Raw genomic sequence first — 26,254 nt, 5'->3', positions numbered from 1 at the left:
AGACGAGGCCCAAGAAAAACAGATGGTATTTTATTGTTTTTCAGTGCAACCGACTGTAAGAGCAGGAGCAATTTTGGGGCAATGATGAAGGGGGAGTTTGGTTTGAGTGTTTTTTTGGGGGGGGGGGGGGGGGAAGAGAAAAAAAGGCTTGAGCTTGAGCTTTGCCGGTGAGGCGCAACACCCCATATGGTTTCGCTTTTGACTTTTTCTGAGAGGCTGCAGCATTAAGACAGCGAGAGCGTCGCTAATTGTTTGTGCCTTTTTCGGGCAGCGGCATGGAAAACTGTGGGTGATGTGTTTGGACTCTGTGAAGGCCAGCAGATTGGTGTTGGCCTTGCGAAACAACTGCGGATATCATTCTCTCACACCCACCCCCACCCTTTATTTATACACGCAGATTTTATTTGGCAAGCGTTTGCTGAGAATTGAGAAAAAACATGAACAACAGAGCATAAACAGAGAGAGGCTCGTCCTGCCCCCGAGCCAAATTGGCCGGAGTACCGTCAGTTTCTGACATTGAAGGGAGGTTGCTGTCGTAAACAGCTGTAGAAAAGTTAATCTGTAAAGGCAGAACATAGAGTATCAAATTTATTTTCTTGGTCAATCCACTCAGGAGTTATGTGGCCAAGCTGCTTACAAAATCCAGGACTTAATGTTCCTGAACTGCAGTGTTTGTCCTTATTGTCAGTGCCAAGTCCCTGAGCCTTATACTATTATCTGTATGCTCTTTATTGTCCATGGAGCTCGGTGCTTTCATGGACATGCTGATGATAGGAGGGACCTTTCCTCCTGGGGATTTGTAGATCCCAACATGATGGAACCGGCAGGATGGATGGACAGCATTAAAGCGAGGTGTTCTTCCACAGAGGGGATGTGTCAGGCGGCCTCCTTATTGCGCCACGTCTGCCTAACCCCTTTCAGCCAACGGTGACAGTGATTTACTGGCCTGAACGCATGGAACGTAATGGAGAACGAGTGTGTGTGTGTGTGTGTGCGCGAGAGAGAGAGAGATCAGTATGTCCACAGCAACACGCATGCTTTCACCTTCAGGTGAACATCAATAACGCATTTTGTCATCAAGGTATGTTTGTAATGGCAAGGGAGGTGAAGGGAGTTCAACCCTTCCGCCGCTCTCCTGGGAGGGGCCGCAGGGCAGCATTTCACAACCTGCCATCACTCGCTCCCAAAACGCCACCTCGCCACCAACCTTCAAAGCTGTTGCTGCCTTTTTCTAATACGATTTATCGTGTACCAAATAGAGATGCCCTCAGATTATGATAGTCACCGAAACACAAGGTTACAAGGATCAACAGAGATGCGTGTCTTCGTGCGGTAGTGCCCTTTTCAGTCAGTTTTATGATGGTGTAATGAGTGGGTGTGGTCCGTCACCTTGAATACTGGCATGTGGACACACACACAAACAATGCTGTAGCTGTCTGGCAACTTTTATTTTTTTCTCGGAAGGGTGGCATATTGCAGTGTCACCTCCATAATGAGCAGAAAATTCAGCATGTTGTCTTTTTTTTTTTTTTTTCGCGACCACATGCTCAGACCTCAGCGATGGGCCCCAGCTTGTTTGTAGAGAGAGAATTAGCCCGGAGGCATCAGTCAGAGAGTACTGTACGCCGGTTTGGTTTGACACTAAATCCCCCAACAAGAGGCTGTGTACACTGCAAAGCCCACTTTGATGAACAAAGCAGGGCAGACTGAAGAGATCCAGGCAGTGTCATTGATTCATCAGGGCTCAAAGGAGGCAGCTGATTGCAGATATTGTGACATGGGGCTCGTAATCTCACCATCAATAATTACAGTCTCCCAAGTGTCTGCCTAGTTAGATGCACACACACACACACACACACACACACACACACACACACACACACACACACACACACACACACACACACACACACACACACACACACACATCCAGGGGTGGGATGGAGATCAAAACAGTTCAGGTTAAAGGGGGGTTTGCCCCTCTAAAATATTCATAGCTTCTTCATTTAAATCAATTCGGCTCTACGGGTGCAGTCAAGCGTCGACTGTCAGAAATTGAGCTGGGCCTGTTGTAATCACTTCTTTACTTACCTCTACAGATGGCTTGTTCGCAATGGGCTCTGCATGGCTAGCTCACCAGCACATTGAGAGCTCTCTCTCTCTCTCTCTCTCTCTCTCTCTCTCTCGCTCGCTCGCTCGCTCTCCCCTTTCCCATCTCCATGTTTCATCCCCACCCTCTCATAATGGAACACACATAAATTCATCGGGGCTATTGAACCAGGTGCATTCATCATCCCAGAATTCATCTGTGAGGCATTTTCATTCCCAAAGTGTCTCCTTTCTCTCTCCTACTTTATCTCTCTCTCTCTCTCTCTCTCTCCCCCGCTCTTGATTCCCCATCTCCATGGTGGCATTCAACCGCCATGGCGAGCCGGAGCCCAGGCGGTCAGTTTCACGATTAATCTTTAATGCTCGCCTGCCCTAATTTTCCCTCATATTTTACAAGATTTCCTGCCCCTCTAACCCCCCTTACCCCCCTTTGCCAACATCCGCTATATATAGAGTGATTACATGGAGTGTTGCCTTGTTTCATCAGGACCACTGCCTGCCTCTGCCTCTGTGTTCTCTCTCTCTCTCTCTCTCTCTCTCTCTCTCTCTCTCTCTCTCTCTCTCTCTCTCTCATATGTCACTAGCTCTAGGCCAAAGCACACCAACATAACCATCCCCTGTCTCCCTCTGGGGATCCGTGTTAACGTCACATGGATGACAACTGTGTACACCTCAAGTAGCTCACACAAACACACACACGCACACACACACACATAACACACACACAACACAAAGGAATGCCCTCCTATTTAGAGAGTGGGACAGCCGAGAAAATAGGGTAGAGGTTAATATGCTAAAAATACAAGAGCCTGGCCGGGCTTATGCTGTCTGGGCAGAAAATAGCACCGTGTTGCTGCCGTCTCATTCGGTGTTGTTAACCAGGGAGCAACAGGGAGCGCTTAATGTTTGTGTTTCATGCAAGAAAGAAAAGGAGCTCTCTCTGCACACAAAAAAACAAAATCCCCTCGGCTACAATCGGGCTTTTAATCAGGTAACAGGCTTGCTTCTTAGATAGAAGAGATGTCTCAGTATATCAGATGATCTCATTGTGGTTATAAACTGGAGTCCTTATTTGCCTTCCTTTCATAATACCTGGTGTTGGTGTCTTTATCGTGCCCCCAGGGTGCACACAGGGCAAGTTCGGAGGAAGAAAAACCCTTTCTGTATGTTTTGATTTATGGAAGCTTCTTTCTAAAGTAACTTTAGATATCCATATAGTGTATCTTCTCCTCTTTGGTCCTCTCTCATGTCATCCTGCCCCAGCCTGGCTACAATCTGGTCCCACTTAGTGACAGAGGAGCTCTGCCTGTCTGGACGCCACTGTCTGATCTTTCCCACAGCCCCTCTGAATCATTTCATATTCATTACGTGTCTGGCTGGAGCCCAGCCTCTGACATTTGACTCTTAAAGGCCCACCTGGGACCGGGATGAAATAGACTGCCAACAGTGTGGCGGTGAGGTGGGAAGCGTCCGGATGATGACGGATAGGACGGCATGTTCGACCGACGGCTCGGGTTACAGGCCGCCTCTTCCCTCTAACCCTGTTTGTGATATTAGCATTGTGTGAACTGAGAGATGCCCTGTAGCCAGGCAACTCCGAACATGTGTAGGTTAATAGAGGTGAGCGAGAAGAGACCAAAACAACTGGATCGTGTTTGTTATGATTAGAGCCACCTTGTGTTAAAAGGGACCCGCTCTGATATCAAGCAGGCGCTACATTTCACAGAGACGTATGGTTTAACCTTCATGGCGACCTGTAGTGTCTTATCAGGGCCATTGTTAGTGAAGTACCTCAGTTGAGAGAGAGAGATAGTTGCTTGGCAGATATCACAATAATTAAGTGGTCATGTCAGACGCTGAGAAGGACTCATTGTTCTGGGGAAAATAAATATATCACAACCCACTGGGATAGAAAACTGATATTAAGGCCTGAGGTTGACATGGGTCCCTCCTCTCTGGATGAAACCAGACACATAAAGGCCTTTTCCTCATTCCTAGTCATCTCTTTTTTTCAAAAGCCCTGCCGGCCCGGATGTTCCTTCAGATTTGAGAATGGGGCGGGCCGTGCAGCACTTAGGACGGAGAGGGCACATGCTGTTATTCCACGGGATTTTTAACAGCGACCCGAGGAAATCTTTTTATAGTAGGCCAAAAAAGGACAAAGGCCGCTGTGAAAGAGAGAATGAGGAGAGTCATTTGTTCAACAGTTCTGCTCAAGGATATGATTAGACCAGTCTAAATTATGTATTTTGTTACCATTTCACACTTGCGTTTTGCTTCCCTTGCGCCAAAGTCTTAATGCTTTATGTTGCACACAAACGCATCTTTGTTTGGCGCTCTAAATGATAGCGCTGTGATCAAAGAGGATGCGAATAGATGAAATCAGAAGCACAGGAGCCCTTTGAAATCTCTGTCACCCCCCCCTCCCTCCCTTTCAGCTCCTGCCGCGGGAGCTGACTAATGGAAAATAGGTGACAAGCAGCTTGAACCAGAGTTGTCACGTCACACAGTTTGGGCGCCCTGTAGTGTCTGTTGACCACCAGCCCCCTTCTGCTTGAAGCGGTGCTGTTCTGTGCGACACCGGCTCTGCCCTCCCGCCATATATTTGGCAAACCGTTATGCACGGCAGTGTTGGCTCTGTGGCGGTTTCACAATAGAGCTGGATTATTGTGTCTGGGCTGTCAGCACCTCTCAGCTGAGGAAAAACGAGAGGGAGAGAGGGAGAGAGATCTCTGACACACCGGGAGAGGAGGGGGGGGGGGCTCCAGGAGAGCTGGCATTTTCAAACAATACTCTCTGTGGAGCCTTTCAGGGGGTTTAATGTCATTTTTGGCCTCTGGATTTTTGCCCTTTTCTGCCTTGGAGAAAAAAGCTGTGGAGAACGAATAAGGGAAGGAAGACAACAGAGAGAGAGAGAGGGAGAGGCTTGCCTGGGTGACTGATATTATTAGTGTTCAAGTGCGACTGATGGAGCCTTGGCCTGCACCCAATGGCTGCCAACAGGCCAACGTTGGCAAATTGAGTCTGGTACCGAATGACCTATATCCCCGTCCTATTTAGCACATTACTGCGTTTGTCTTTATCGTGGCAATCTCCTATCCACTCTTCTCCTCTGTCCTCTCATTTCCTTATTTTGTATCAAATGTCATGACGAGACAAAAGCACCCTTTTTTTTTGATTGACCTTAATGTTTGCGTCCCAGTTGTCTTAGTATATAAAACTTGTTCCCTCTCTCCGGCCTGAAGTTTTAGCTCGCACAAAAATTGAGCCCTTTCTGCTATAGAGATGTTAAACAGTGACAGATGGCAGCTTAGTACCTTTGCGTGCAGAGCTGCATGGCTGCCCAAATTTGCTGCTTCTGGCTACAGGCAAGAGTGGCAATGCTAATCTTCTCTGCCCCCCCGTGTGAATTATGGATTGGATGTAACGCAGCAGATTAGATATGCACCCACACACACGTCACTCTGGAGCAGTGGTGACCAGCTAGGTTCCCTTCTGCAGTCGTAAAAAAGGGTTTTCCCCGAGCTGGAAGTCTAGCCTACAGTGCTGCTGCCTCACCTGGCCACCCAGCCTCGTCTTCCCCACAACGCTCACCTCTAATCAACCTCCACAGCTACATCCATCCCGAAGCTATCGGGAGAAGAAATCCTCTCTCACAGCATATGCTTGCTGAAGCCTTTCATGGCTGTAATCCCGAAAAACACCAGGAAAAAATGCATGGGAATCTTGGTCAGCTGACTTTAAAGAATGAGGAAGGGAAGGAGGAACTACGGCAGGGTTGAAGCCTATCTCCACACCACCACCCCCAGCATCCCTAAAGCCTGCTGGGATGCTCCTTGGGCTTGACATACCCAACCCCACCTGCCCTCACTGCTCAACGGGGAAGCTCCTTCACTGGCTCCCCCTGAGCTGGCCTACTTGGGACTGTTTGATCTCATTGTGGAAAGCAAGTGAGCTCGCACCGCTGGCTGGCGGGCAGAGAGAGCTCCTTGATGCTGAGGGTTGGGGAGGCGGAGCAGGCTTCAGTGGTGAGGCTTAATAACTGTATTAACATCGGTGGCTCCCACAGGACCCTCGCCTACACAGCGGAGGGGGGAGGGTGTGTGTGAGTGAGTGTGTGAGTGAGTGTGTGTGTGTTGGGGGGATACCACTATAAAGCTGCCTTCTCACACTTTGAATGCTCTGGCCTAATTTTTTTCCAATTCGGCGCTTTATGAATCGAGATGTATTAGAGCAATGCTCGTTTCTCATTTTCTCACTCTGCTGCATGACAGTTTCTCTCACTCTTTATCAGTTCCTCACCATCCCTGTGGCAGCCTACTTTTTTTTTTTTAACTCTCCATCTTCATCATTTTCTCTTCTTATTTGTCTTTTCTCTAATTGTTAGTCCTCTTTCCCCTGGCTGTGTTTTTATTCATCACAGATTGACATTCGTATTGTTTTTCCATCCCAACATCCCCCTCAACACATTAAACAAGTCGGCCTACAGATGTGTAACATAATATCATTATATCAACTATAATTTGAAAGTACGCTACTCTTTCCTCACCTGTGTGTGTCGCTATTCATGACAGCTCCCCTTATCCCTTGAATTATAAATAGGAAACTGTTGAATAATTGATGGGCCCCACTTAGCTTAATGGACAGAGTTAACTGGGAGAGGCGTGTGTTCCTACTTGCAGAGGAACTGGGTCGCCATAAACGGCACCCAGTCACCCCCAGGGTCATAATGAGGCCCCGGTCACAAGGCAGAGAGAGACGGAGCAGCCGACAGGGGCCAGCAGGGGTTAACTGGACCCCAGAGGGAAACAGGACAGGAGGGAGAAGTGGGAGCATTAACACCAGGCTCACCTGAGGGCTCGGCTCAGGTTACTTCCACTCATTTTTTTGGCAGGCCTGCTTGCTAGTGTGTGCATATGCAGCAAACACGCCTGCACGCAAACATTTTCACACACACATGCACTTACAGATGGATGAGGCGTGCTTAACAGAGTTCTTTATAAATTATTATCTGCTCTGGCAGTTTTTCTCTTTGAAGTACAGAAGGAGTTGCTGACTTTTACAGTTGCAAACAAAAACTGTCCATTCAATCTTTACATCAAGGGTGCATTAGAAGCTTCTTATTGCTCCCTTTCACCTACAAAGAGTGGAAACGTTAATAATAATCTTGAGTTGCTGATTAATGACAACCATGACATAAAATCTGAAATAGTCTGCTTAAAAAACGCTCTCCTTTAACACCAGAAATGTATTTTTTCTATGAAAAAGGGAGCTTGTTTTTTAAGACTGACATTGTAGTTTGAGATAAAGGTTGTCTCACTAAAAACCAGTCCTCTTGTCTGACTGGTGGACAGCCGCATCACAGGAAATAGTGTGTGTTTTTGTGTGTGTGTCATGATCAAATGGCTCCCCCAAGGCTACATTGAAAGGTCAGGGATCCATGCAGGAAATTAGTGTCTGTGGAGGAACAGACGACACACACACAAACACACACACACACACACACACACACACACACACACACACACACACACACACACACTCACACACACACACACACACACACACACACACACACACACACACACACACACACACACACACACACACACACACACACACACACTCACAGACTCGAGGAGAAGGGAAAAGCTCAGCCCATACCCGAGGAAGCTAAACATGTCCTTCATTAAATTCTAGTAACATCCCACTGCGCTCCCCCGATGACTCTGCCTGCTTTCATCAGCCATTTTTCCTAAGCACAGAGCTAACTTAACCTCCCGGTGCTATCGACAAGCATCTCACTTTATTATTTTTTTTATATTTTTTGCATTAGAGCTGACACTAAAGACAAATGAGTCTGCCTCTCCCCGCCTACCCGCTCTCCCTTCGCTCTGCCCAAATCTTCCACTAAGGAGCCCCCCGACGCCGTACATCAGACAGCTGAATCAAATGTGTGTCATCAGTCATCATTAGGGGGCATCGGCAGGAAAGCAGTGGCGGCCTGGCCGTTCAGTGCTGAGCCTACAGGCTCCGACACACCATGGCCAACCGTCGGCCGACTGACAATTTTAGGCCGTCAGTTAGCGTCTGTGGCCCTGATTTTTTTTGATTTTATCGCTGTGTCCCGCATTGTTGTCACTCGTCTTTACTTGTCGGTGGTAGAGCCCGTTGGTGAGAGAAAGGACTCTGATTGGCTGTTTCAGCTTAAGAGAAACAGTGAATGAGAAGAGAAACGTAAGTCAAGAGGGCACACGCAGAATGCGCTTTTCATTTTTCACCTTCATCACATCTGATCATTCCAATACACAGATTATTTCTACATGACCATCTGGAATGAAGCCAAGTGGTGGGTTAGAATGGCGGCTAGAGTATCTGCACTCCCGGTTTCCCTCTTTTATATGTGAAACACAGACTACTGCTACCTGCTGATATGGAGAGTTATTTCCTCTCACGCAGGTGCAGCACGTGCGTGCTAGTTGTAGCCTTTTGCGATGTGTTCAAGTGCAACTTTGGTGCGTCTTTAATTTCGGTTTGGTGTGCCTTGGCCTTAAAGTGTTCGTAGCCACTACTGTGACCCCCTTGGTGGATTAAGCTGCCATACTTGATGCAGAAGAGTTTGCTCACGTTTGCAGTTTCCGCCTGTGAATCTGAGGAATAACTTCCATACGTGAATGAACGATTGGTTGTTTCGTTGGTTTCTGTCTGATCAATGTGCAGCTAGTTTGTTTTTTTCTCCGCGTCTGGCTATTCCAAATATGTCAGCTGTGTCCTCGGGGTCTTTAGGCCATTTTAACCCCTGTGCTGACCTAGTAACCTCCTCGGGTCCCGGCATCATTGAGCTTTTTAACAGACTAGTGACAGGATAATGGCCCCGCTTGCCGCATCTTCTGCTCCACACCCTTGCAAATACCTCCACTTACACCCACAATAATATGCTTTCAACTTTCAACCTGACATTGGTACTTTGAGCTAATTTATGAAGGGAGGACTGTAGTCATTATGGGTCTTGTGTACAGTGGAGGAATGCACCTCTGCCTGCTGAGGCTTGAGGGCGGATGTAAATTACAAGTGAGCTTAACTATTAGCCCTAACTCATGTTGACGAGTACATGAAGTGACAAACCTAAATGGGTGTCTGGGTATTTCTTTTAAAGAGAAAAGGCCTGGCGAGGAGGCACAATCATTTGGCATCGCTGAACACGCTCATCCGCCGGAGTCACGCAGACGCTGCACCCGCTGCACCCGCTGCACCCGCGACCTCTCCCCCACTTCCACAATCTTTCTCCTGCTCTGAAGTTGAGAGGACAAGACCCTTGTAATCTCTTCCCCCTGTGATTGACTATTGTGTTGTCCACAGAGAGGGAGGGAGGGAGGGAGGGAGAGAGGGAGAGGAGGGGAAAGGTAGAACATGAGAGGAGAGAGGCGGTTTAACATGACAGAGCCTGTCCCTGGTGATCCTCTCTTCTCCTCCCCAGATCCTCATGAGCCTCTTCTCTTTTTCCTCCCCTTCTCTCTTGATCCCTTGTCGTCGTCCCTCCCCTTTTTTTTTTTTTTTTAGGCCTCTCCAGGTCCACTTCAGCCCCTCTAATGCAAATAGCCCTTTGCCCCCTCCATATTTATGACCTGCTTCCTCCACTGTTAAATATGCGCTTAAGGACGAAGGGGCCTTGAAAGCTGCCAGTCACATTGGATTAGCGAGTATCAATGGGCAGATAACCTCTCTGTTAAGAGTGAGTGAAGAGCAAACACTCGAGCGCGAGCATTCATGAGGGTCTTTTGGCCTTTAAACACCGAGAGGCACTGTGTGTGGCACTCGGCTCCATAAAGATGAACAGGGTCTGATTAATGAGTATGAGGATGTAATGTAACGGAAATAATTGTTGTTACACGTTACATTCTGCCGTATTTATTTTCAAATTTGATTTCTTTTGAATGAAATGCGTTCATGATCTCTCCCTCTATTGAAATCAATTCTGCACTATATGGTCAACAACACTGTTCTTAAAAGGCACACAACCTCTCTCCTATCGCTGTCTTTGTATCATTTCCAGCACTGTGTGATTACTTTAAGTTCACAGCGACACAATCTCACCCTTGGTCTTATTACTGAGCGCTTGTTATGTCATTCCCAATCATTTTACGTGAATAGTAAGGATAGATTCCTGATAGATGGCTGTTGCACTCATTCCAAGTGTCTGTGAGAAAGGAGCACCAACATGATGGCTAGAATGTTAACCGTGAAGGCTTTTGTTAGGCGGCACAGTGAGATTCTGGACCGGCCAGGCCCAGGTTCAGTGTTTTCTTCAGCACCCTTCTTGGCTCCTATTATGCATGAGTGCGGTTTCTTATCGCAGAAGGAAAGGAAGCATGCACACAGTCATCCACTCACGCACAACTCTATAATTAACCGATGCAGGCACTCTGTAAACCAGAGGCTTTATGTTTCATGAGGCCGTTTTCACAGTCAGAGCGGTAACATTAAAGACCAGTTTGTGAAAGCCTGTGGTTTCTTCCTTGGTTACGTGTGTGTGTGTGAGTGTGAGTGTTGGTGTAATGATCCAGTGATGACCTTGATCTTAAATGACGTGCCATAAAGTGTCACAGGTGTAAATTACTCAGGGACTGGTTTATTCATTTACTTTGAGAGTTGACAAAGGGAGGTTACACCGTGGTTACATGTTCTCCCTTTCTCAAACTAAAGAGGATGTCGAGAAGCAAATGGGCCCGACTTTTTATTTGTAACCTGCTTTTAAAATGTCCATCTCTTTCTCCTCAGATGTCCTCTCTATCTTTATCGGCCCCCGTTTCTCTCTCAGCCTCCCGCTCTCTCGCCCTCTCCCCCTCTCCCCCCGGCCTCTTAATGTGGGTCAGTGATGTCGCTCGGCTGATAGTGTTCAGCTGCTGCATGCGTGAGATTTATTGTAAACATAAATTCAAGCTCAATGGCAGAGCCGCTGTGGGAAAGGCTTGCTAATCACAGGTCCACTTCTCCCATACAGTTAGAAAAAAAAAAAAAAAAAAAAAAAAAATGTTCAGAATCGTCAGTGAAGCCACATATTCACACGCACTCTTATCATTGGATATCATGTAATGGAGTGTCTGTGCCCACGCCCTGGTATGACACCTGCCGTGCCTGTCCACATGCTGGCATCCTCTGGCTGCCAGCATGTGGATCCCCCCCCCGTGCCCACCACCATGTCCCGCACCATCAGCTCATGCCAACTTTCCCCGGTCACCCTGGGGCAAGTGCCAGTTCGAATAGTCCCACTGTCAGTCAGCAGGCATAGACAGCTGCAGGGTAGAGTTACACCGGATTACTCAGGGTTGCAAGGGAGCGCTGTTGCCAGGGAACCTATGTTTCTCTCTGGAAAGGTACCTGTCTTTGAACCCTTTTTATGTTTTCTTTTTTTTTTTTTTACACAATTAGATCTACAAACTCTAATTGCTCTGAGGATTTAACAAATCTATTAGTGGTTTATGTGCCCTGAGCATTCTGTATTTGTTAAGTGACTCATAATTAACTGTGCCAAAGGCTAGAATGTTGCTACAGCAGCACAGAGCAGCTACTACGGTTAACATGAAGGTGCTGCTAAAAGTCCGGCCCCAGCAGACTTCACCTTTGCCATCTGCTTGATCCCTTTCTGACCCTCCCTCCCTCCCTCCCTCTCTTCTCTCCCCCGCGCCCTAGTTTGTCCACACATGTTCTCAGTTCCATCTCCATTTGCCAGGGCAGCAGTGATAGGAAAACCTGGTGTGTTGTTATTTCAGAGGCCTGGCGGCGTGGAGAGGGAAGTTATCTTGGGCCCCTGGAGAAGGGGCTCTGGAACGCGGTGGGGGCCGCAGGGCTGATAAAAACCAGGCCTGGCCCAGACAGGAACATGCTGACTTTCACACGCACAGGCTGTCGTGCACACATACAGAGACGGTACATGTCGCGCAGCAGGCACTCAAGTGTGCAAACAGGCAGATGCGCTCATTTGCACGAGCATGCACATTTCTTTCATTTTTGACATACGTACATTTAGTGTAGTATACAGTCAGCCACACCCAGCTCCTTCTCTGCTTACCGAGATGCAAAGAAGCCATAAATTACCCCCGCTAAACACAACCTGGTGTTTTTTTCCCCACTTCTGGCCCACCATTTCCTGGTGTTGAGGAGGGATCGTCATAACAGCAAAGAAAGACTCCTTGCTCTGAACCGCCTTGCCCTCTGGCCTCTGATCTGGCCATCATCTATCACTCACGTATGTGTGTTTTTCTTGCCGTAACACCCCAGATGGGTGTGGGGTTATTTGGCCCCATTTTTAGCACTATCCATCAAAACTCGGTCTTGGAGCCAGTGCAGCCTTCAAAGGTACGTCTCAGTCCTTAAAGAACTCCAGGCTGTCACATCAATTTCTGCTCTCTCTGCAAAACTGGAATATCTGCAATGGTTGCTAAAACAGCGGGCTGTCATTTCTCCGAAATGTGGACTACAACATGCTCTAAGTGGAAGTGATGTGTCATGCGCCGCTGAAGATTATATTAGAATCAGATTAAGCTCTCGGTTTGATCCATGCCCTTCCTTCCTTTACACTATGAGCATCATGATGACAGATGTATTAATAGAAAAAACTATAACGAGTCGGACCTTGGTATTTCCAAAAATGGTGGTATTGCGCAACACTGCAAGTACGTTCCCATTATTTTGCCTGGCAAATTTGGAGACTCATTATTTGGGACAGGGCACTGTATCTTAATGCATTCTCTCTCCCTCCCCCCCTCTGTCTCCCCCGCTCTCTCCACATTGAGAAGGTAGACTGCAAGCTAGACATGCTGCAGCTTAGGGTGGAGCACAAGCAGGCAGGAGGATCCTCAGCAATCCTCCTAGCTCGTCCTCACTGAAACACCCACCCAGATTCGTACGCCATCATATCAACATGCATGATATGAGTGGGAGTAGGGACAGCTGGACTTACTAGCGTGACAAAATCTGAATAACAAAACATCTTTAAGACAGTTTAATACTGTGATTGATTTGCTGCAATTTGTTTGCACCTTTAGGTGAAAGGTGAATCAAATATTGACATTCCAATGTTTGAGACTGTCAGATTTTAAGGCTTTTCGCTGGCCGTAGCTGTAACAATGAGCATCTTGAATCCCTTTGGACTTCCCGTTACTTGTAGAGAGCAATGGGAAGAAGAGAATGTCGGACTCAGTAAGTGGGACAGGTAGGAGGAGATGAAGGTTGAAAATGGCGGAGAGAGGGGGGTTGGAAAGGCTGGATTCAGTTACAGTGAATCCGGGAGGCGCGAGGCCTCGCTGTCTGCTCTCCTGCCCTATGTTAACCTCCACCGGCTCTCCTTCCTCCGTGTGTGTGTGTTTTCACTTATGCCTGTCTGCTCTGCCACCAGGTTCCTCCCACTCTCCCCTCCAATAACTGTTCACACTCGGTGTTTGAACACAAACACACCGCGCTGTCGCTTTACTTACAGCTGTCGGTCTGTGCGCGCCTGCTAGCGCGCGATGGCCGCACGCACGCACGCATGCACGCCATATGAATACGAGCCGGGGTGATGGCTTTGCTTTCAGTAATCAGTGTGAAAGCAGCGAAAAAAAATCTCCATCCATTTTCAGCGGAGCTCTGTTATGACGCTTTGTTAGAGAATGGCAGCATTTCCCTGTAAGCAAGGAAATAGTCCCATTTCCCCCTCCAGTAATTGAAGAGTGCTGACAAAGCTTTCCTGTGTGTGTGTGTGTGTGTGTGTGTGTGTGTGTGTGTGTGTGTGTGTGTGTGTGTGTGTGTGTGTGTGTGTGTGTGTGTGTGTGTGTGTGTGTGAGTGTGAGATTATCGTTTTCCCTCCCTCTTACCCACTTTCCTTCCTTGAAAACCAAAAATAACGTCTGAATATATTGCAAAAGTCGAGCACTATGCATGAGCGAAGCCCCTCTCTGCTCACTTGTTGGTCTGTTTCACTGCACATAAACGCTCTTTAAGTTTCTGCCAGCCGGTTTTTTTATGGACATGCATGATACATTGGCCTACAACTCCCAGGGGCTTTTTTTCAGGGCGGTCTCTATCCCTGAGGCCGTTCCAATGGCCGTCCCACTTCATTATTTTAAGCAGACTTCAAAGTGAGACTTGACGCAGCGAGCTTGTGGCATGGTGGTCTGTGCGGTGTCTCCTCTCGAAACACACTCGCCGCATGGAAAGACAAATGGACCTCTATGTGCTCTTCCATGTATCGTACACTTGGCGAGCATGCGTGCGTGTCCAAATAACCCTAATAGAAGCCAGGGGGACACAAAGGCCGGTGATAGAGTAGGATTGAACAAAGTGGAAGAGCCCGTCAAAGCTCTCCCTCTCCTCTTCCATCCCCTCTGCCTTCATTTTCTCCACTTTTCTCTCTCCGCCACAATCCAGCCAGCCAAGCAGCCAGTCTGCTAATGTAGTTAGCCTCCCCCCTAATGATGGTGAAATCTCATTAATATGCTTCACAGCTGGGCCCAGTAACCAGTGGGGATGAAGGTAATCAAATCTCAGAGGACTAACCTAGAGCTGAACCTCAAGAACTGCTCAGCAGCACTGGGCCGAGACAGCAGAGTCTGGACAGCTTGATAATAGCCGTTGGGTGTGTGTGTGTGTGTGTGTGTGTGTGTGTGTGTGTGTGTGTGTGTGTGTGTGTGTGTGTGTGTGTGTGTGTGTGTGTGTGTGTGTGTGTGTGTGTGTGTGTGTGTCTGTGTGTCTGTCTGTCTGTCTCTTGGTCTGTGGTCTTGAGGCCTTTTGAAGTGCTGATGTTAGCCAGGCTATCCTGTGTCACTATTACGGCTCAGGCTAGTTCATCATCAGAATAGATTTCATTTGAGTCGTGTGCATATTTGTCCATTTAAGTCCCGGCATGCTGTAATTGCTAATGGAGGATGTGGCTGCGAGGGCGCGGCTTCTCTCTAAGTGCACTTGTGGCTCATGATGTATGCAAAGTGAATCTGAAGAGCGACATTACAGACCACTCACACTTGAACTTAATTAAATCACTGGTGCTTCGGCTCTGAGTTTGAGAACACCACGTCGCATTGAGCTATTTAGATATGTGTGCTGCACGTGCACACACTTACACACAAACTGTGTTTATAATACTTGTCTGTGCTTGTGAATATCAAAGGAGAGATCTGAGTGAATTAAATGTACGCGTTTTGACATATTGGTATGTTTGTTAAGTCATGGCCAACTCACACGTTGTTTGCACCAATTAATAACAGTACAATTCAGAATTAGAAATTATTTTGAATACGGCCTTTACTTTAAATGTGTCAGAGTAAGCAGAAAGACACGTTTTCAGCCAAGAACCAGTGGGACAGACACTCCCTCCTTTAAATGGACTTCTGCTGTTTGGTTACACCTGACGGCCTGTTGTGTTTCTTTCCTCTTCTATGGTTGGTTTGACAAAGTGCCAGGCTGTAGTCTTAGTCAGCCTTATGGTCTGGTAATCAACAATTGCTGTGACCATATGGTGGTTGTGTGTGTTTCACCTCGTCACCAGAGTCCAATAGATTCCTTATTGGTAACTACTTTCTGTTTTTTATTTGAATATTACTTTCAGCGTTGTGGGTTCCTGCTCCTGCATCCTTAAGCAAAGCTGCATGTTGTTGTCTATTCATGTTTCCCTTCTCTTGGCTGAAGGAATGATATTCTAGCTGTAGTGCAAGTATTAGTTACCGTGGTGACTTTGCAGGCTCTGGAGTGGCTCCGAGATGTAAACCTTGCCAGGCACACACATTTCCAGTGTTAATATGTTGCAAGGACACCGAATAAAAAGCTCTCCAGGGCGAGTGTGTGAGTCACTTCTTCCACTGTTTGTGCGTACGATTTGGTGGATCGCACAATAGGCAGGCTTGTATGATAGTTGGTGTTGATCAGAGCTTGGAAGCAGGCTGGTGTTGAATAATGCCTGGCTGAGGGCTGCTGAAGGGGCTAAGTAGCTTGGGTTCTCTCCGCTGAGCCTCCCTGCCTCTCCGTCCACAGGCCTGCCATTGTTTTTGCTCCATGCCTCGGCTTGACAGGCCTCCAGAAGCCAGCCATTGTATTTAATTACAGTCGCCAGCCCCCTCGTAGACTCTTGTCCTCGTGTCCCAGATTTCCATGGGTGCTCTCATTAAGACTGTGCATTCTGTGTGTGTATGTTTATATGCGTGTGTGTCCTACCAACAAGTTTTTTTTTTTTTTTTTTAAATGGCTCTAAGAAACCCTTTAGCCTGTGTAAATGCAGGCATGGGTGCAATTTCCATGTTTATGTGTTAGCGTGTGGGTGGTTGGCACATCTGTTTGTCTCGGCGCTGCTACTAAAGGCAGCTTTAGCGTGGATGAATAGCTCTGTGGTCACACTAATAATGCAGGGCTGTAATCAGTCCACATCAAGAGAGGCAGAAGAGCCAAGTAAACTGTGAATGTTTTTTTTTTTTTTGCTAATGAGAAAATATGCCATGTTATGTAAGGGCTGCTCTGTTTAATGTTAATTTGTTTGACATGATGAGCGTGGCCCAGTGGCATCGGGCAAAGGCGGCCCCAGTTATGACACCAATAAAAGGCCAATGTGAAGCAAAGGGTGGACTCTCACTGTTTATCTCACACTTCATCCCCACTTTGTGACTGAATCCTTTGCACAAAATCAGCTACCATTTTTCCTCCTTCACCGCATTTTTTTTTAAAAAGTGAATTTTCTTACCGCTATATGCATTGCTCTTTTTGCTGGAATATATATATTATAATTCCTTTTTATGAGCGTATGTCTACACATTCACTGAAACGCATCGCTCCTTTCCCTCTGAGATTTATAAGTCACACTTTTGCTTCACACAAAAATTGCTAGATTTTGTAGTTTTTCAAGGATATAAGTTAAATCCTGACAGCTGTGTATGTTTGTAGGTGTAATGTAGATCAATCTAAAAACACAAGGGAGGAGCATGAGTGAAGTAGTACATACAGCACAAGCGTTCACTCCTTGTGTGTGTACCATTTTTTTTATCACTTCATATGTTTTATATTTTTGTCTGGCTTTTCTCTAACACATCATGGTTCTCGGTCTCTTCCACATCTTTGACATCTCGTGCCCTCCTGCTTTCATTCCTTTATCTCCACCCTCCATCATCGAGAAAAATCTCTATTCTTCTGTTTCTTTTTCTTTTTCTCTTTCCCATTTTCATGGAACTGCAAATATATAAGTCTTAACAAAATAATCTCTGCTCCACAAAGCTAAAACAGCCTCTGGCATAAATAATAAGCGTCTCACTGCAGACTGAGGTTCAAAGTTTCCCCCCTCAACCCATTTTAACCCATTTACAACAATCGCTTGATAAGGTCGTTGCTGGTGTCAAAGTGGCATATGACATCTGCGCTTCATATAATAAATGTCTTAATATCCCGGGCCTGATTGGGTGTCACTGTTTGGTGTCACAACTTGACTTTTATTGCTTTTAGTTTAACTGTCATCCGTCACTTAAAACCCACTTGGATGTGCTGTGTGTTTTCCTGACAGCAGAGATACCATGCAGGCTTTTGGCATAGGCTGGATTTTGGTTATTTAGTTTTTTTCCCAGGAGCCTTGAACATATCTGGGCATCGGGTTGGTTTATTTTGGTTGTTCTCGATCTAATCTTCCCTTGCGCCATCTGCTGCATGTGCATGGAGATTGGCAGGCTGAGACCAGAACACAGACACTATAAAAGGAATCGGAAAGTGTGTGTGAGCATGTGAGAGGAAAATATATAGAGAAAGAGAAAGAGAAAGAGAAAATATATAGAGAAAGAGAAACTTTACCCTTGTTTTGTATTGCCCAGTGTGCAGTGCGATTAGAGTTGTTTGGTGTGTGTTTTGTCAGGACGTGGAGTGTGTTCCCAGCTGTACTACGGGCCTGCTGAACCAGCCCAATCCGATAAATATAGATGGCTTATTTGCACACCCGAGCTGCGGGCGGCTCCAGAGCTGCTTGTCAACCTCTCCACTCCCTCCTCTGTTGTGCTGATGATGCTGCGCGGAGCAACGGGGCTGTGAAGATGCACACATGCATATAGTATCCCTGTATTGATAAGGATGGGGGAAAAAAGACAGTATAAGTTAGTTCAGATATCATAACACCATAATGGTTTTGGTATTAAAAGCTAGTTACAAGTAGAACACACAGCTCAAAACGGCTCCATTTGCAAACAGAGATTATACACTTATTTAGAAAGCCATAAGCCACGGGGTGCAGGGCTCCGCTGTGAATGTGTGTTTTTATATTTGATTAAAGAGCTGTGTTTTGTAACACACAGGATATTGAGGTCAAAGTCCAATACATACTACATGAAGGCAACAGCAGGTTACTTCCCTACAATCCTGTACCGCTTCTCTTTATTATGCACGGGCACACAGAATATGGGAGCTTGGCCTCCAAAGCACTCACATGTTGTTTGGTTTGTCATATTAGTGCTTATTGAATGAAGACGGAGCATATTCAGCCCCCTTCTTGTTTACTGGTCTGATATTGAATAAGAGAGAATTAGTTATGTGTTTGGTTGCAGGGGTAAACAAGTTAAAAAGATTATTGAAGTATGCTTAGCCTTGTCTGGAGTATTTGTTGCAATGATTGGTACAGTGTATGTTTTATCCATTAATATTTTCAAGCATTCGTACTTTAAATGACCGTACCATTTATAAAAAAAACAAAAATAAAAAGCACAATGCCGTGTATCAAAGGAAAAAATCTGTCTTTGAACCCCGCTGGCAAAGCAGCCTATTGCTGGAACACATATACACATACATCATAATTCCAGCAGTAAATAAGAATTCTCTGCAGAGGCTGGTATCAATGGTGCATTGATGATTTGTGTGTGTGTGTGTGTGTGTGTGTGTGTGTGTGTGTGTGTGTGTGTGTGTGTGTGTGTGTGTGTGTGTGTGTGTGTGTGTGTGTGTGTGTGTGTGTGTGTGTGTGTGTGTGTGTGTGTGTGTGTGTGTGTGTGTAAGAAAGTGCTTGCTCTTTGAAGATATTTTGCAGTCTTTCCCATGGCGAATCTGAAAAAGACTGATCAAGAAGTTGTTTTTGCACTTGCATTATTTTTCTTTTCTTCTCAGAAACACTATTGTGAAAGTGAGTAAGTTCCCCCTCTGGTGATTTGTATCGGATGTTGTCAGCAGCAGTGTATCTGTCCAGATCGGGTTATTTAAGATCTTTGAGTGTACACATGAGATTTTGTGTTTGTCCCACTGATATCGATTAACGCTGCCTGTCTGTCAGCTCTCCATCTGATAGTGTTCACTAACCACCCTCTTGTTGCTCTTCTTCTCCTCCACAGCGATAGAGACCCAGAGCACCAGCTCAGAGGAGATAGTGCCAAGCCCGCCGTCACCTCCCCCGCCGCCCCGCGTCTACAAGCCCTGCTTTGTGTGCCAGGACAAGTCCTCAGGGTACCACTATGGTGTCAGCGCCTGTGAGGGCTGCAAGGTGAGACTCCCGGCCTTCCTCTGAATCTGCCAAGCAAGCAAGACAGTTTCGTCAATCTTGTAACCTTCATGTGATTTGTGTGTGTGTGTGGGGTGGGGGTGGGGGGGGAGATATCAAATCAACAGCACGCAACATGGAAACCGCTGAGCTGGCGGCTCGCAGCTAGCAGTGTTTATCTGATGGGGGAACATGGTGACGCAGAGTGAGAGCAGTGCAGAGCGGCAGCCGTGAGATAGCAACAGTGGAGCACGCTAACATGCACTAAAAGCACGTGCAGCCGACCCGGCTATGTCAACAAAGCTCTGATAGCAACACACACAGAGATAGAGAAACCTCATTCTGTGCTCAGGTAGACATTAATCTGCTCTATCTTTACGCAGCAAATATTGGTTTGCTGCTATATTAATGCACTGAATCCCCTATATTGCTAAATAAGTCAGAATTGACTACCTTTTTATGGGGAATCATTTACTGATATGGGCTGCTTTTATTGAATTGCCTAATCATCAATATGACCTGGACAATGTGCAATTGGCTCTTTCAACACTTAAAAACTGCAACCTATATCTGCAGACATTGTAAAACAAGATAACGAATAGGATTGACCAGCGTCTGATCATGTGCAGTATGTGAAACTTTGTCAGCCATGTGGGTTTACTCATATCAGCTCTGCTGACGTGGCCACATCGTCCGTCTGTTATCAATACAGCCATGTTATACAGGTGCTGAAGTGAGGCCTTATAACCGCCATCTGCTCTGTTATCAGCTGATAGTTGTTGTGTGCATGCATACATGTTCCCCGCCGCTTTATCTCGCTTCTCCCAAGGCCCAGAGCCAGAGTTGTGTAAGCTCAGAGGTGGCTAGAGATGAGACGGAGGGCTCCGTGGAATCTAATGTTATCGTACTTCCACGTGCAAAACCTTATAAATCCACAATGTCAACATTTCACAAGCCACTTTGTTTTCTTTTGCTTGTTCATCATGCTTTGTTGAAGTTACCAAATAGGATTTCCAAAGTTGTAGAGTCTTAACCCAAACTGGAGTGTGTAAATCCTCCTCACAAGATTTGTTTTTCTCCCCTAGCAACAGCCCTGTGTAAAGCAAGAGGAGGTAGGGAGTAGTTTGATGAAGGGAGGCAGGGTGGTGCTGTTGGTGACAGGTGTCTGCCAGAACCTTTGACTTATCGACTGTGCAGCCAATACTGGGGTCTGTGTGTGTGTTGCCATATGTGCAGGGATAGGAGTGCTGTGGAAGGAAAGGGGGAGAGCATAGAAAAAGAAGGCAGCAGCAGTATAAAAATATAAAAATATAATAAAGATGGACAGAAAGAAACAGAAGAGAGGTCAGGAACTCAGGGGGAATGTAAGAATGCAGACAAAACGATACAAAGATGGGAGAAACTGCAGGGAGTGAGATAGTGGGAGGGAGAGAGCAGAGTGTGCTCTGAGAGACGTGAACAGCTAGAAAGAGAGAAGTGGAGATGGTTGATGGGGCAGCAGATTAGGCTGACGGGGTACAGGGGCCAAGTCTGAACTCATTGACATAGAAAGAAAGACGTTCAGAGCAGCAGAGCGCAGGGGGGGGAAGGGATAATCGGTAAAGAATGCACAAAGACACGAGGATACAGGAAAAGCAAGGATTCGTACATAAAAACACCTTACCCTTGAACACAAACCCTCCAAGTGCTCCGTGAAACTCCACCTGCTCCCCAAACATAAAATAAAAAGGTAACAAACTAAGTAAAGGCTGACCCCTCTGCTGTTTTATAAGGGCGACCAAACTGCTGCTGGCTGTGCTGCTGCCCCAGAAGCCCTGTGGATCCTTGAAATATTTTCAAATTGATTTTCCAAAATATGTAATACATTCAATATATTCTTGGCTGTTTAGGCTTGACAAATCATCTGTACGTGTGTGTGTGTGTGTGTGTGTGTGTGTGTGTGTGTGTGTGTGTGTGTGTGTGTGTGTGTGTGTGTGTGTGTGTGTGTGTGTGTGTGTGTGTGTGTGTGTGTGTGTGTGTGTGTGTGTGTGTGTGTGTACTGAGAGAGGCTAGAAAAAGCAAGATGGTGAGCCCTTGTCGAGATAATGTGTAGTGTGACGCTCCAGATATTTTCTTATGTAATCTGGTTCATAGTTGTTTTTCTGCACTAGTGTTTCTAAACACTTACCAATTTTGTGTTTCTAAACAGTTTAGCACAGGCAGGCAGGAGATGTGGCTGTGGGAAACCCTGCGAGTTTGAATGTGCATTTTGTTTTCAGGCGTTAACATGTATTAAAAATTGTTGCTCTCAAAAGGTGTGCAGCAACTCTGTGGCCATTTCAAACCCCAAAGTGCTTTTACTGTGTCCCTTTAACGGCGCTCCCCATTGTCTAATAGCATCTGATTAAATGGGGTAACACGTGAGATTATAACACTAAATCACAGCCCGCGGTGAGAGTGTGTGTGCGGCAGTGTAGTTGTGTTGGACCAATATAGAAGTATGAAATCTGCTCTGCTTCAAGCAGAGCCAATGGTTGTGTAGTCGTAAGTGGTCACCTGGGTTGTTGCAAACTGGTGTCTTCACATATTAATATGAGGTTTTAGTTTGTCAGGAAGGTCTAACATAGACATGGGAGGCATATAAAATTTATGAAATGCACAACAGTCTGACACTTTTGGGATATATGATACATTTATAAGGGGTGCAAACAATAAACACGCTGTAATCTTGAGTCGTTTGTTGTTTCTCCTTAGTGATCACAGAGTTGTTATCGCTGACAGCTCAGAAATGAGCTTTTTGTGGCTATTGTCTCCAATGTGCAAGCGTAACTGTTTTTTTTTTTTATCAGCCAGCAGATATGGTGCAGTGAACATTATTTTAGAACAATGACAAACACCCTTATAAAGAATCTAATTCAGAAGTTTTACCATCTGTCGTTGACCCGCTCTCTGCGCCCTGAAACGTTAAAGCACCTCAACTAAAATCTGAAAGCTTTTAAATCTATGGATTCATCTCACCGCCTCACCGCCACCAAAGAACACAACAATCCAGCTGTTCAGCGACATCATAATCACTGGCGATGTTGGGCTAAAAACTATGAAAACATCCCCGGTTCAGGAAGCTAACGTCAGCTGCCGGTCCCTCTGCCCATGAGCCGGCTGTCGGCCCACTGAACACACGCAGCGCTAATTTGAAAAATTCAGGTTGCCTTCTCCATATCTCTGACTTCAGAGGAGATGACTTGGCGTAGCACGCTCAATAATTCAACACTACAGGCATGTGAATGTATATGGTTGTCTCATCTGAGACCGGGGTAAGCCGAGGGTTAGCAGCGTCGGCTTTGCTGCAGCGTGCCGAACTACAAAGGCGTTTCCTGGGGGCTGCGGTGAACGTAGGAAACAGGAGGGAGATGTTGAGCTCTGCTTCCTTGGAGACGGCTCGTTCGTTTGTTGTTTTGAGTTCTACCGCCCGCACATACTCACCGGCATCGCACTTCTTTCCCCCCCTCCAGATATTAACACTTAAACATTAAATATGCATGCACACCCCCTCATGTTTATGTTTTTGTCTTGGAGGCACGGCAGAGCGCAGCAGGCAATCTCTCTCTCCTCCTTGGTATCTGCTGCAACGGGAGGGAAGCGGCCGTATTTCCAGAGTCCCCAACTACCGCTTCCAGCAAGAATGTCCCCTTTTTTCCACTGTGTTTTTCAGCCCTCTTACCGAGCATCCGTCTTTACTAATGTGTGAGCTGTAGCAATAGAGCTTCGTAATAGAGGCAGGGCGCGGCGCACACACACACACACACACACACACACACACACACACACACACACACACACACACACACACACACACACACACACACACATGCACTGACGCAGTGGGAGGCTGGGAACGCACTCTTAATCTGGGCACAGTGTGAAAGTCACGTAAAAGAGGATTCCTGTGCTTCCCTGTGAACTCCCCAACCCCAGACTCTCCCCCCTGCTTCCCTCTTAATAAAGCATTTCCTCACACACATGCAAAGCAGAAAGCACCGACACACTCATAAGTGCACGAGGCTCAAAGCGCAACACTTGCTAGACAACCTCGAATGCAAGAGCACATGACATGACGGATGCAATCACGTATGTGCTGTTGCCGCTCACTCCTCTTTTTCATCCCTCTCGCTCCTCTCGCGGCTCTCATCTCCTCTAAACGCTGCAGGGTGGCTGACAGGCCCCGCTGAGGGCTCTTGTCGCCGGGTGGATTAAGCGGTGATACAAAAAGAGGCTTAAGGGCCGCAGGAAGCAATGACTCCTAAAAGGAGGAGATTTGAGGGGGGGGCAGGAACAATCGAACCGACCCACGAGCCGGCAGGGGCGGCCAATGGGGAGGTGCCGCGAGAGGGGTGGCACCTGAGCCTCGTGGCGTGAGGAGGAGGGAGTAGGTCAATCCCCCCCCTGACACTGGGGTCAGGGTCAGGGCACAGTCGGATCAAAGGGCACGTGATGCACGCACACACAGGCACACACAAAGACCACAGACTTATCCCTCAGCATCAGCAGCGGGCATTAGCGTCAAAACTACAAGCCTTGTTCTCTCTGTACGGAGGCCGCTCATTAAGAAATCGACCGGTTGAAAAAAAAAAATGCACAAGTGAGGCCTGGTTTATATCGGGACTAAGGTTTGATGATGTGACCCTCCTGAGGATGGAAACGCTTCCTCTATCAGTCTATCGTGTGTAATCGAAACGGTCGCTTGTTCATTAGAAGTCTGATCCACTTCCCCTCTGTGGTGGCGGACTGGAGATGTGAGAAAGATGCTGGTGATCCGGGAGGGACAAATTGTGGGCTTATGTCCACCGGCCATCTGTCGGCTAGCGAAGCTAATCCCTCGGCATGGGACGGGGCTCCCTGGAAGCCCCCCTCCACACCACACCTCCTCCCTCGCTCCCAAGCTAGCCCCTCCCACCCACCACAACATAAACAGTGACCTTTATTACATCTGTCCCGAGCCTAGCACGCCGAGCACTGATTTGCATTAACCCTTTTTTTTTAATCTTTTTGACACACGAGGGATGTTTAAGGTCACAGAGGTCAACATTGATTTAATTGGAGCTGTGTGGTATTAGGAGGAATATTAGTGGTGGTGCGTGGCTTTTCATTTTACCTATCAGGGAGAGATACTTTGCTCTGTTTCTATGTCTTGCTTTTGTGCAATCAAAGCATATTGAGCCTCCCCAAAGATCTCTCATTCTAGCTCAGTGACTAAAAAAAATGAGCTCATTATAATTTATATCCCAACCTTAAGCGCATGGACTAGATTTTTAAATGTATTTTCTTTGATCTAGTTGGATTGAAACGGCAAATGCAGGAAAGTAGGGATTCCTTTTTTTGTTCTTACACAACACTGTGTTCAGTCTATGGCTCTCTCTCTCTCTCTCTCTCTCTCTCTCTCTCTCTCTCTCTCTCTCTAATAATACACGCTTGGCCTGGATCTAGAATTGCTTATTTCTGGCTGTGTAAACTAGGCCACGCTTATATGGCACCCAGTAACCCTATGCCTTTTGCCCCCGAAGCTTTTAGTCCTGAAAAATCTACAAATTAATATTTAGTGTTGTGGTGGCCCAGTCTGAGCATGGGATGGTGACAATTCACTGATTATTCGTCTCTGTCCAGATTATGTCACGGAATAAGCCTTTTAGGGACTTAACTGTTTGTTAGTTTATTGCCTTTGAACTGCAGCTGCATGTGGCCACTCTGCATGACCTCTTTTTGATTTCATTCTTTAACCTGGCAAGTTCTGTTTTTGTTGGGCCTGGATGAAAAGGGACACTTTACATGCGGCAATTTGCACAAAGCAACAAAAGAACATAATAAAATCAGTAATGTGGGTATATAACTATGGAACAGCCATCTAATTGCCAAGTATTTTAGCTATTTGCGGCTCCGTTTTACTAATAGTCCTATTTCCCTCACACTTTTTTGCCAGCCATCCCACCGCAAAAAACACCTGTCCCCTCTCCTCATTATCGCTCTGTCTTTCTGTCACGCAGGGCTTCTTTCGGAGAAGCATCCAGAAGAACATGGTGTACACCTGTCACCGGGAGAAGAACTGCATCATCAACAAAGTCACCCGCAACCGCTGCCAGTACTGTCGGCTGCAGAAGTGCCTGGAAGTCGGGATGTCCAAGGAGTGTGAGTATAATAAACTGTGTTACCCACAAATCCCTGCTCCTCCCACAAGGCCTTTAGGGACGAGCACGGATCTCATCATAGTAGTTTAATCCCCAGAGGGGTTGGCATGATTGTTGCCACTGCAGGACGTCTTAAGCCGCAGCATTTGTCCACATTTTGTTCCACAAGCAGCATTGCATAAGCGTTCATTATTGATGCACACACACTTATCAGCTTTGGCGGTGACTCAAGTACGACTGTTGCACTTCATTTAATATTCATTTTACGTCTGCACTGGGCGGGGACCGCATCCTGTCAGTTTCTGTCATTTTTTCCAATAAAATTCTGTGACCTCTTGGTGCCTATCAAAACAAAGACAGAGTGAAATCAAAGCTGTTACGATTAATAGAGGCTTTTAGTTGATTTTATATATATATATGTGTGTGTGTTCTGGTGAGAATATCCGCTGTAAGAGCGAGACAAAGGGCAGCCCTGATGCAGACTGGCAATAACAGTCAGGGTGTCGCCAGGCTTGGCAGGACTCTGTGATGA

General features: G+C 46.6%; 1 protein-coding gene across 4 annotated transcripts in view; it reads left to right on the top strand.

Moving 5' to 3' along the window:
• Nucleotides 1-26,254, top strand: part of raraa (retinoic acid receptor, alpha a) — a 75,648-nt gene that overhangs the window by 40,948 nt on the left and 8,446 nt on the right. For all 4 annotated transcript variants that reach the window (XM_054598517.1, XM_054598515.1, XM_054598514.1 and 1 more), the window contains exons 2-3: nt 19,419-19,567; nt 25,582-25,723. In XM_054598517.1, coding sequence (XP_054454492.1) covers nt 19,419-19,567; nt 25,582-25,723 — 291 coding nt within the window. The remainder of the gene's footprint in view (nt 1-19,418; nt 19,568-25,581; nt 25,724-26,254) is intronic.

This window comes from Anoplopoma fimbria, chromosome 5 (genome assembly GCF_027596085.1).
Source record: "Anoplopoma fimbria isolate UVic2021 breed Golden Eagle Sablefish chromosome 5, Afim_UVic_2022, whole genome shotgun sequence".
Classification (NCBI taxonomy): domain Eukaryota; kingdom Metazoa; phylum Chordata; class Actinopteri; order Perciformes; family Anoplopomatidae; genus Anoplopoma; species Anoplopoma fimbria.
Note: the sequence above shows the minus strand (reverse complement) of the source record. Positions and strands in the feature narration are given on the sequence as shown.